This window comes from Cornus florida, unplaced genomic scaffold (assembly GCF_030987335.1).
Source record: "Cornus florida cultivar Cherokee Brave unplaced genomic scaffold, ASM3098733v1 CherokeeBrave_3.0.0_Hap2_Chr03, whole genome shotgun sequence".
Lineage (NCBI taxonomy): Eukaryota > Viridiplantae > Streptophyta > Magnoliopsida > Cornales > Cornaceae > Cornus > Cornus florida.
In genome coordinates, this window is record NW_026775573.1 from 16074622 (window position 1) to 16087286 (window position 12665).

The 12665-nt window shown below is 33.6% G+C and overlaps 1 protein-coding gene across 1 annotated transcript; it reads left to right on the top strand.

Moving 5' to 3' along the window:
* The first annotated feature begins 4183 nt into the window (after nt 1–4183).
* Nucleotides 4184–4836, top strand: LOC132301168 (F-box protein At3g07870-like). The gene is made up of 2 exons (XM_059798442.1): nt 4184–4254; nt 4296–4836. The coding sequence occupies exons 1-2, from the start codon at nt 4184–4186 to the stop codon at nt 4834–4836; spliced, it is 612 nt and encodes a 203-aa protein (XP_059654425.1).
* Nucleotides 4837–12665: the final 7829 nt, after the last annotated feature.

Consider the following 12665-nt stretch of genomic DNA (forward strand, 5'->3'; position numbering starts at 1 on the left):
AGGCCCAAACCCAAGGGATATCAAATAATTAATATGTTATAACGAACACAGAATACGAAGTGAAATATGAATAAATATTAAAAGCTGAAAGAAACTAAATATAAATCCTTTAAAAATTGAATACTAAAAAACTGACAATCCAAAACTCCATAAGTTTAACAACTCGGGAATCCATCTCTAGTGGACCCCTAATAAAAATCCAAACTGAATTAAAACAACTGAAAGAACGTCCTAATATAAACTCTGGAGAGAAATCCTACGTCGTCAGTAAAGTGAGTAGAAACCTCTGCTCAGCACGAACACGTTTAAGTCTGGAACTGTCGTGTACCTGAAAAATAGAAGTGGATCAGGCCCACGCGCAAGTTCTATACTATTATAATCCAAACAGAAACCCGATACGCATGTACACCCTAAACAATTCCACAATATCTAATAGTCTGTAGTCTGTAAATATAAATATAGTCACACGAAAGGACTCTCACTGGACTACAATCCGGTCTCAACCTGAATAAAGGTAACATGCTAAAACGCACACGAAACGGGCATGTGTACCTAAACCTAAACAGGGTACACCTCCAACCATCATATCTAGCTATGCATCCCAATGCATATACGCTCCCTAACTATTGATCCTGAGACTCAAGCTTATATCGAGGTACCATAACAATATATTTAAAATCCATCATGTATCATGGTAGTACCGCTCAACTAGTCGTTGCCATGACACTACAATCAATTGGACTTAACTTTTACTTAATCAATACTAACAGGCATAGTGTAGGCATTAATAAACAAAATCAGTTATATACATAAACATGTTCAATTTTATATCCATCACTGATACTAACAGTCATAACGTAAGCATCAAGAAACATAGTCACAGTATATATACAAACCTACTCAGTTTAGGTTGTTCCATAAAATCTGATATAATGATAGGATTATTTCAAATTCTCATTCAACTCTCTACAGTCCATATTACAGACATTTAAAGTAAACATCAACAAAGTCCATTCCTCCAACAGTTGATACTAATAGTATTAGTGCAAGCATCAAGACAGAATTACAGTATGTATATATACATGCTCAATTTTGATTGTTTCACAAAACCAGTTAATGCTAAATTTAAAGCTTAGCATCGTCAACACTAACACATCGTACACATGTATAATTCAGATACATGATCATGGTATATAGTGAAACATGTTACAATTATATCATTCGTATCAGAAAATTACTAATTCAAAAAGAGTTAACATTACTAGCTTTACAGATTTAAACACAGTGTAACTTCCCGATTAAATCCCTACTTTCCAAGCTTTTCTAAGCAAGTAGACTTAATTAACACCACGTCTGAAGCTTTAATCTATCCATGTACATTAATTAGACCTTCCATATTCAACCCTGCACTCAACTGCAAGCTCCAGAATCAACCACTGCATGTAAAACTGACTGGAGAACGAAGAAAAATAAAAAATCACCAAAGAAGACGTCTCCCAAAATGTGGAGCCACCTCCTTTAGACCTTGGAGCCGGCTCCCACACTTGGGAGCCGCCTCCACATCAAAGGGAGCCGGCTCTCTCCAAGGGAGAGCCGGTTTTCTCCCTCTCTGCTTCGTCTTCTCTCCTTCTGATGACTTCTGCAGCCTTCAAACCTCACTGCCATGGCTTCCAGACACTGTAACCCAATCCCAGTATGTTCCCCATCCAGGTTTAAGTCATTATTACATTCCATACATAGGTTTAAACAGTGAAAAATGCAATTACAGTTCACGTTTTAACAAGTTTACAAGCATACAACACATACAGATAGGTTTCAGTTTTAGCACAAACAGAAAACGTTTTAATTGATTAAATCAATCCTAAAATTATTTAGGAATGCAAAGAACACGAAGCCTAAGGGAGAGAATAAGGATAGAACTTGCCTTACACCGACGTCCGTCTAAATTCTCCGATGAATCCTTTGCTTGTCTCTCTGTTTCTTCCCAGCCGTCTCCAATTCCTTCAGCCCTTACTATAACGTAATAATTTTATAAAACCCTAGTCAGAATATTACTCGTATATTTATAGGCCACTAACCTTAAGTTCAATTAAATCCTAAACATGACCTACGCGGCCCAAAGAACAATCTAGGTTAAAACTTATGTCGGCTACTTATATGTATATTATATATTCAACCAACCCTATAGTCACGTTAAAACTAAATAAATTTAATTACATCACGTCAATTTACAACAATTTAAATTAAAACAATTAATTAATTAAATAACAATTAAAACAAAACAATTAAATAGTTAACTATCAACTAAATCAATAATCAAGTAAACTGACACATAATTCAAATAATCACAATTAGGTCAAATAATGCAACCAAGCAAGTAATTAAACAATTAACCATTAAAAAAATTGCAATTAAACAATTAATGAAATACCCGAACTATCTTTTGTAAAATTAGGGGTATTACAATATTTAAAGTAAATAAAATAATTTCTATAAAACTCTACCATAAATTACCTCTGTATTTACCTATTTATTATGAATATATTTAAAGAAAATAAAATAATTTCTGTAAAACTCTACCACAAATTACCTATTTTATTTCATTTAAAACTCTATCACATATAAACTGTATTTATCTATTCATTATGAGTTTTTTAATAAAAGGAAATCTAATTAGATAAGCATATATTTAAAGAAAATAAAATAATTTTTTAAAGGAGTTTCTATAAAACTCTAACACAAATTACCTATTTATCAATTTATTACGAGATTTTAATAAAAAAAATATAAGTAGATAACAATTATTAATATAAAAATTATTTATTAATTGAAAGAACAAATAAAATAATTTATATAAAACTCTAACACAAATTACCTTTTATTTTGAGTTTTTTAATAAAAGAAAATCTAATTAGATAAGGATATATTTAAAGAAAATAAAATAATTTATATAAAACTCTAACACAAATTACCTATTTATCTATTTATTATGAGTTTTTTTAATGAAAGGAAATCTAATTAGGCAAGAATTATTAATATAAAAAATATTTATTAATTGATATAAAAAAAGATTTTAAAAGATTTTCTATAAAATTCTAATAAAAATTACCTATTTATTAATTTTTTATGAGCTTTTTAATAAAAGAAAATCTAATTAGACAAGAATTATTAATATAAAAAAATATTTATTAATTCATATAAAAAATAAATAATTTTTCTAAAACTCTAACACAAATTAACTTTTATTATGAGTTTTTTAATAAAAGAAAATCTAATTACAGAATAAATATTAATATTAAAAAAATATTTATTAATTGATATTAAAAGAGTTTTTAAAAGAGTTTCTATAAAACTCTAACACATATTACCTATTTATCTATTTATTATGAGTTTTTTTAATAAAAGAAAATCTAATTAAAAAAGAATATATTTAAAGAAAATAAAATAATTTGTATAAAATTTACCACAAATTAGTTATTTTATTTTCTATAAAACTTTATCAAGTTATCTATTTATTATGAGTTTTATAATAAAATAAAATCTAATTAGACATAAATATATTTAAATAAAATAAAATAATTTTTATAAAATTCTACCACAAATTAGCTATTTTATTTTTTATAAAACTCTATTACATATAAACTGCATTTACCTATTTATTTTAAATATATTTAAAATAAATAAAATAATTTCTATAATACTCTACCACAAATTTTTTACTTTATTTTATTTAAAACTTTATCACATATAATCTTTATTTATCTGTTTATTATGAATTTTAATAAAAAGAAATCTAATTAGATAATGATATATTTAAAGAAAATAAAATAATTTTTTAAAAGAGTTTCTATAGAACTTTAACACAAGTTACATATTTATCTATTTATTATGAGTTTTGTAATAAAAGAAAATTTAATTAGACAAGAATTATTGATATAAAAAATAAAATAATTTCCCTAAAATTGTTGAACAAATTACTGAGTTTTTTATAATTAGACAAGGATATATATATTTAAAGAAGGCAAACTCTAACACAAATTAGGTTCTAACCAAACCTTCAAAAAGTTGAAATTTCTTTTCCTTTTTAGTAACTTGAGGCTAACCAATCGGACCTATAAAATCCTCTCATTCCAAACACAAGATAGCAGCAAGAAACAATCTCACACACTGGCGGTTTTTCATAATGGATCTGCCTGACTCCATCATCATGGACATTTCTTTTCGGCTTCCAATCAGGACCCTCTTACAGTCCAGGTGTGTTGGTTCAACTTACTCTTAGACCCTTATTTCAACAGTGTTCGTCTCGCAACATCACCCTTCATCGATATTGTGTGCCCATCGCGTAATGGTTTTTCATTGGTTGAACTACAGGACCATGTCCGTAACTACGACACTCATCTACGTCACGGACCGTTGTGGTTCGGAAAACTTCAACCGGCAAAGTCGTCCGATTTAAAACTAGGATTGTTGGGTTCTTGCAATGGTTTACTCTGTTTGTCGGATTACTACTTTTTACCATGTAAACATACTCAACCCAATTCCGGGAGAATATGTTGCCCTTCCAAAACCCAAAACCGACAAAGAGAGAGATTTGTGGCTTATGGGTTTGGGTGGAGTTCGGCCACTGGCCACTACAAAGTCGTGATTGTATATAAAATGGTGGAGGTTTTTAGTCTTGCATCTGGTGTATGGAGAAATCTGGGAGATGCCCCGTTTGCCCAGTACTCACTTCTTGTTGGGGTTTGTTTGAACGGGGCTATTCATTGGGCTACTGCGAAGCTGTCGAGGACGAACAATTTGCAACTCGCGGGCATCGGCTTGATATATGGTCAATGAAAGTTTATGGAGTTGCTACGTCTTGGAGTAAAGATTGCGTTTTGAAAACCACAACTCTGTTGGATATGGGGATCCCAGGTTCCTCACTTCGACTGATCACAATTTGGAACAATGGACAGATCTTGATGTCGAGTAATGCTGGTACTCTGGTTTCTTATAATCGGAAACGAAGGAAATTTACTAGGCTCGAGGTTATTGGTATTGGATTAGGGAAATTAGCAGTTAGTTTTGTCCCAAGCTTTCAGTCACTCAAGGACATTCCCCTGACAGAATGTTTGAGGATTTTTAAGCTCAATTCAAATTAGTTACTATCATAAATACATTATTATTTATTTATTTTTGTTGAGAAAATAATGTCAAAATTTTTGTTTTCCTTCTGACCAAACAGAAAATGTGAGTTCCAAAAAAAAAAAATAATTTCAGCCAAAGGAAAAGTGAAAATTTTAGATATTGTGCAAATTTTATAGGTCATTCTTAATATTTCTTTTCTTATTATTATTTTTAACACGTAACAGATCTTTGCAAATTCATTCAATCCAATAATGTTCGAATCATACAGAAGGAAAATAAAAAATAAAAAAAATACAAACTCCAAATAAAAAAACACAGTACTGACAGCCTCGTGCAATTACATAGCTGAAATTTATGTATACAACCAGAAACCCAATAGGTTCCTTCAGGCCAAACAGAACTCAGATAATCTTATTTCCATCCTGAAAAAAAACTGGGTTAAAAAAAATTTAAGAAAAAAATGAATTAATGAGACCAAATTCTAGCAAACACTATGTATTTTGATTTGTGATTTCTCAGGCGTCATCGGGTTTTTCGGTTGGCAGGGGTTCCGGCAAGCCAACCCCACATACCGCCTGAGCTCTGTTTTTGTTTTGCATTCATGGCAGCTTGTTCGGAAGCTGCCTTTTGTCGCTGGAGGAGTTCGAGTTCTTTTTGTAAGGTCTCCTAATAAACATTAACCAGTACCTAATAAGCATTAACAATAAAAAGTTAAGCCATCATGGCTCTGATACCAAATAATAGATGGGAAATTTGATTATCAGATTTACGAGGTTATTCATCAAATATTGAGGTATAGCCAAGTTTGTAAAATCAACAACAATACTGACCCAACCATTGCTAAATTTGTCGTTGCTGGTTTTACAGGCATCCTTAAAGGATGGTGGGATAATGTTCTCACCGACATTCAGAAAGCTGAAATCTTTTCTGCTACCAAGATAGTTAAAGATGAAGCTACCCAACAACCCGGACCTGCTCCGGATGCGGTTTACACCCTCATCACCACTATTATCCAACATTTTGTTGGCCCCGAAGGCGCTAATAGTGAACGGAGTCGTGAACTTCTACAGAATCTAAGATGTCCATCTTTAACTCATTTCCGGTGGTACAAAGATGTATTCTTGGCAAAGGTTCTCCAACTTAATGATGCAAATCATGAACACTGGAAAGCCAAATTTGTAGATGGTTTACCAACCTTCTTTGCTGAAAGAATCAGGAAAAAGCTTAGAGATATGAATAATGATATCTCTATCCCTTACAGAAACTATACTTATGGTGGATTAGTCAACATTGTAATCCAGGAAGGTCTAGCTCTCTGTAATGATCTGAAGTTACAATCCTAGTTAACAGCACAAAGATTAACTGGTAGGAAAGAAGTAGGTGAATTTTGTGATCAATTTGCCTACCAGACTCCCTTATCTTATCCTAAACCTAGGAAAAGAAATAAGGTTGAAAAACCTTATAAAAGGAAGTATTCCAAAAGAAAGAATTATTCAAAGGAAAAGGATAATTCTAGACAGTATACTAAGCCTAAAAGGAAATATATTCCTAAAGCAAAGGGTAAAGGAAAGCCCAAAGCTGAGGCTAAATGTTTCAAATGTGGACGTATAGGCCACTATGCAAACAAGTGCAGAACTAAGGAGAAACTCAGTAGTCTTCACATAGAAGATGAACTGAGACTTCAATTAAGTAAATTGTTACTTAATACTAGTTCTTCTGAATCAGAATCATCAGCTGATTATGGGGATGTTGTTATGGAATTACAGTCTTCTTCTTCCTCTGAAGCAGAAATTGGAAATCCTAGATGTTCCTGTAATCCTTCTCATGATGATTATTATAAGGCAATTGTTGAGATGAATGGGTTAAGCTTAAATGTTTTGACTTCGACTCAACAATCCTTATTGGATCTTATAGATCATATCCAGGATCCTCAAATCAAGATGAAAGTCTTTGAAATAGGTTCTGCTCTGGCACGATCTAATGAGGATACGGATAATCCAGATTTTCTGAGAGCAGAAAATCATTACAGCATGAAAGAAGTTCTAAGCAGATTAGAACACCAAGGACAAAATTCTCGTCCTGCTAATCTCCCTGATCTCAAGATGGAGATTAATCTTTTAAAAGAAGAAATTCGCCAGTTAAAGTCTCGTCAACATAAGATGGAACTGGAAATTAATCTTTTAAAAGCAACATCTATAACTGAACCTTCATCATCCCAGATTGAAGTCCCTCAAACCGAAAGCACAAATTATCTTCAACTCTTGAATCAAGTTACTTACCAAAAATGGTATATCTCTATCAATTTGGTAATTAATCAAGAGTACACTATCACTAATGCTATTGCCTTAGTTGATAGTGGTGCAGATATGAACTGTATCCAGGAAGGATTGGTTCCTACTCAATATTTTGAGAAAACCACTCAAGGTCTTACCAGTGCAAGTGGTGGTAAGATGCAGATTAAGTATAAACTTAATCATGTTTTCATTTGTAAAGAAGGTATTTGTTTACCATCTACTTTCTTACTCATCAGGAATATGGCACAACAAGTTATTTTAGGCACCCCCTTTTAAGCTTTAATCATGCCAATTGAGAAAATTGATTCTCATGGAATATGCTCTAATTTACATGGTCAGTCAATCACTTTTCAGTTTTTGACCCCACCAGTAAACAAGCATATCAATGCTCTTAAAGATAATATTATCTTTAAGGAAAATCAACTGAATTATTTGCAAAAGGAGGTATCATCCTTAACAATTAATCAAAGATTGGTACAACCCACTAAGCAACAGAAAATTGAGTCAATACGACAAAACTTTCTAAAGGAAATCTGTAGTGAGATTCCTAATGCTTTTTGGGCAAGAAAGAAGCATATTGTTTCTTTACCCTATGAAAAGGGATTTACCGATCTCATGATTCCTTCTAAAGCTAGTCCCAGTCACACGAAAGCTGACTACTTGGAATTATGCAAAACTGAAATCAGCTCTTTAATGGCAAAGAAGCTTGTCACTAATAGCTACTCCCCCTGGAGTTGCAGAGCTTTTTATGTCAATAAAAATGCTAAAAAAGAACGAGGAATTCCTCGATTGGTTATTGATTATCGACCACTTAATCTAGCTTTGAGTTGAATCCGATACCCAATTCCCAACATCAAAGATCTTTTAGATAGGTTACAATCTGCTGTAATCTTTTCTAAATTTGATCTTAAATCTGGATATTACCAGGTACAGATAGCAGAAGAGGACAGGTACAAAACAGCTTTTTGCGTACCTTTTGGACAGTACAAATGGACAGTAATGCCATTTGGATTAAAAAATGCCCCTTCAGAATTTCAACATATTTTGAATGACATATTTAATCCTTTTACTGAATTTTCTATTGTTTATATTGATGATATTCTTATATTTTCAAAATCAATCGATCAGCATTATAAACACTTGAAAATTTTCAAAGATGTTATTTACCGCAGTGGTTTAGTAGTTTCTGCTCCTAAACTAAAACTGTTTTTAACTAAGGTCAGATTTCTTGGTCATGAAATTTGTGATGGAAAAATTAGACCTATTAATTGCAGTATTGAGTTTGCTTCTAAATTTCCAGATGAAATTAAGGATAAAACTCAGCTTCAAAGGTTTCTGGGTAGTTTGAATTATATTCGAAATCACTACAGAGATCTTGCACAGGATATAGCAATTTTGTACAACAGGTTAAGGAAATCTCCTTCCCCATGGACTTTGGAACACACCAAGGCCGTCCAGAAGATTAAACTCAGAGCCAAACAAATTCCTTGCTTAGCTCTAGCCAATTCTTCATGGTTCAAAATTGTGGAAACAGATGCATCCAATATTGGATATGGTGGCATTCTTAAACAGAAGAATCCAAATACAGGAACCGAAGAGCTTGTTCGCTTCACTTCAGGAACTTGGAAAAATACACAATTAAATTATTCAACCATCAAAAAGGAAATTCTTTCTTTGGTTAAATGCATTTATAAATTCCAAGATGATTTAATCAATCAGAAATTCTTGTTACGCATTGATTGTAGTGCTGCTAAACAAGTACTGAAAAAAGATGTAAAGAATTTGGTTTCCAAACAGATATTTGCTGGTTGGCAAGCTGATTTATCTGCTTTTGATTTTTCTATTGAATATATTAAAGGCAGTTCTAATTCTTTACCTGATTTTCTAACTCGTGAATTTTTGCAGGGTTCATGAATCAGCCCCCCCATGGGCAGGGCCGGGGTAATACTCCAAAGGCTAGTGGCAAAAACAAGGCTAAGGCCAAAGTGGTTATACCACTAAATGATGATCAATTTTCATATTTGGATCATGTTGCTGATCTGCTCAACACACCTTCTAAAGGAAGCAGCAGTACACAACAGAAACAACAGAAACCAACCATGAAAGAGGTTCTTGAACAAGAGACTCCATAGATACCTAATCAAAGGTATATTCAGACAGTATTGGTACTGGATTCTCAGGATGAGCAATGGATGCCAGATCCCTGGGAAGTTAAATCCAGATATTTCCAAACTCAACAATATGCTGCACCGGATGGTCGCCATAGATATATCTATGAAGCCATTCTTACTGAAACTTCCTCTGTGGAGATCAACCACACGAAGCAATTTCCGAATTCCAAAGATAGTCCTCTTACTTATAGTAAAGCTATCTTTAAGAGGCTTATACGGCCTAGTAACTGGGGATTAAATCCTAATTTGCCAAGGAAAATATCCTATGGTCACAGTTACAATTATTGGGATTATATCTCAGCTTGGACATATTCGTTCTTTTATCAAAATTCGAAGCACAAGCATTCTTGGTTCTTCAAGATATGCCCTCAATCAGTTAAGGCTGATTTCCCAAACTGGGTTATACCCTGGTGGGCTATATTTGGCCCTGATCTGGATATTTTGCCAGAGTCAATTCGGCAGTTATACTTGCCATGGCAACAATTTCATCCTCAATTACGGGGACAGGATAATATTCCTGTAGGGAAATCCACCCTCTTGTTCTTTACTGAATTTGGAATCCCTTGGATTTGGAAATAGGATTTCCAATGTGGTTATACCACTGACAAGTTACCAGTCCTTCAGAGGATCTTTTATTACCGATGGTGGTCCGGCATGACTCAAGACCCTATCCAAGCCCTCCTCCATCATATCAGAAAGAAAACACTGGAATACATGGATAAGGTTCCAAAGTTAACTATTCCAGAACCCGAAATCTTTAACCCATTTGAACTTGTTAAAGATATGATCAGAAAACAACAACCATTAATTACCGAAGCCGATTTAATGGTTAAATGCATGGATTTTATGAGGACCAAATTTGTTAAATCTTTTGATTCCTCCACACCTACAGTACGAGATGATGCATCCATGGTGTCAGTCTCTAGCCAAACCAGTCAAGAAGGTAATCAGTTTTCCTGTCTCGCTGGGTATGCACAAGATCCCAATGAAGATCTTTTTTCTGAAGATGAGCCTACAGTAGCTGACTATTGGGACTCTCTCACCAGTCACTTGATGGATAAGATGAATCCACCTAAAAAGTAAAGATTCCTCTTATCCTGCCAACAGAAGAAGACAAAGAACTTTTTCCCAAAGTCTTTGGTTCTACAGTATTTCCTTCATCAGATGTCTACTTTCCATCAGATAAGGAGACAGAACTTAGTGGTGGGCCGACCGACTGCATTATTCCAGCACACGATCCCATGCACTATGCGAACTTCAAAATGTTAATTTCAAGTCCATTTTATGTATAAATAGAGGGCAGGTTTCCCTTCAATGTATCTTTCAATTTTCCTTTTCTTCTCCTTGTAATAATTTTCTGTACTAGCTTGGAAGTCCAATAAAGAAAGTTTTCTGTAAGTCTGTTTAAATTTCTTATTTTTGTCTTATCATATATTATCGTGTTTATTTCTGTATTATCCTATAATCGATCTCTATAAACGATCCCTTTATTATTTGGATGGACATCTTAGATTCTGTAGAAGTTCACGACTCCGTTCACTATTAGAGCTTTCGGGGCCAACAAAATGTTGGATAATAGTGGTGATGAGGGTGTAAACCGCATCCGGAGCAGGTCCGGGTTGTTGGGTAGCTTCATCTTTAACTATCTTGGTAGCAGAAAAGATTTCAGCCTTCTGAATGTCGGTGAGAACATTATCCCACCATCTTTTAAGGATGCCTGTAAAACCAGCAACGACAAATTTAGCAATGGTTGGGTCAGTATTGTTGTTGATTTTACAAACTTGGCTATACATCAACATTTGATGAATAACCTCGTAAATCTGATAATCAGATTTCCCATCTATGTTCCATTCATAAATGGTCTTGCCATGAAAAGATTTCTGTGTATGAAAATAATCTTCTTCATACAAGATATCTTGAGGTGTAGGTCTGAGATAATAATATCTACTCGGAGCAGGGGCTGTGTTGGAGTGGATATTCTTATCATAGATAATTCTGTTTAACTCAGGTATCTGAGTAAAATCAGTTTGGAAGACCTCAATATGAGATAACACATCATCAGAATCAGAACCTATTTCAGATTGATCATGGGATAAAGTCTGAATTTTAAGTCCTTGAATTTTCTGAGTAAGAAGAGTAAGGAATTCTTCATTCTTCTTAGGATGTGAAAGATTGAAGCCTTTAACTTCAATTGCAGGTTTGACTAATGCTTTGGATAGGGAAGCTCCAGGAGGAGAAGTCTTATCAGTAATACACTTAGTATTAATTGTATTTAATACTGTGTCTATTCCTGTTTCAATTCTCCCAAGCTGAGATCTTATCGTTTGCAAACAAACACTCGTATAATTGTTCTGCCTGTAAACATGAGAAATGTCTTTCTTAGTAGCATTACAGGATGGATCAATTATTTTAGGTTGGCTATAAGCCTTGGTTTCCACTTTGGCACCACTGTCAGGGTCAATCCTTTTCAGAATTAGATGTTCAGTGGGAGGATGGACAGAGTGATAAACCTTATCTTCAGATGTGGTCCATGTTTTGAGAAAATCATCCAGTATGTTTATATTAACAAGAGAATGATTGGTCATAAAGAACCAAGAAACAAAAGGTATAACCATTTTGCGTTCTTGTAGAAAATCATAAAATTGAGTTTTAAAAAGCTGTAATTGTTTTTGGTCAAAAACTTTAAAATACCAATTTCTGAATTCTTTATATTGATCCTGTTGAAATTCAATATTAATGGCAATTCTATCTGGGACAAAATTCATTAAAACTAATATTCATGAGGGTCATTGATGTCTGTAGGATCATCAAATTGATCCTTGACAGATTCATTTCCAATTCCCATTTCAGATGGAGTTGGGCTGAATTCAATTCCAAATTGGCGACGAGACATACCTATTGGTGCTTTCTCGTAGACTCCTCTTGGAATTTGATTCTGAGATTGCTGTATTCCTTTCAGCTTGAGTTGATTTGAACCAATGACTTCAGGGAGATTGTCCTTTCTGTAATCCGACGAAATCGAATGGCGAGAAGGAGGACAAGAAACATGATAAGGAAGATGACTTCCTTTAGA

Excerpts from the sequence above, each read along its gene's own strand:
- LOC132301168 (XM_059798442.1), top strand. The coding sequence starts at position 4,184 with ATGGATCTGCCTGACTCCATCATCATGGACATTTCTTTTCGGCTTCCA. Across the intron at positions 4,255-4,295 it reads AGGACCCTCTTACAGTCCAG|TGTTCGTCTCGCAACATCAC; the intron begins GTGTGTTGGTTC and ends TTATTTCAACAG.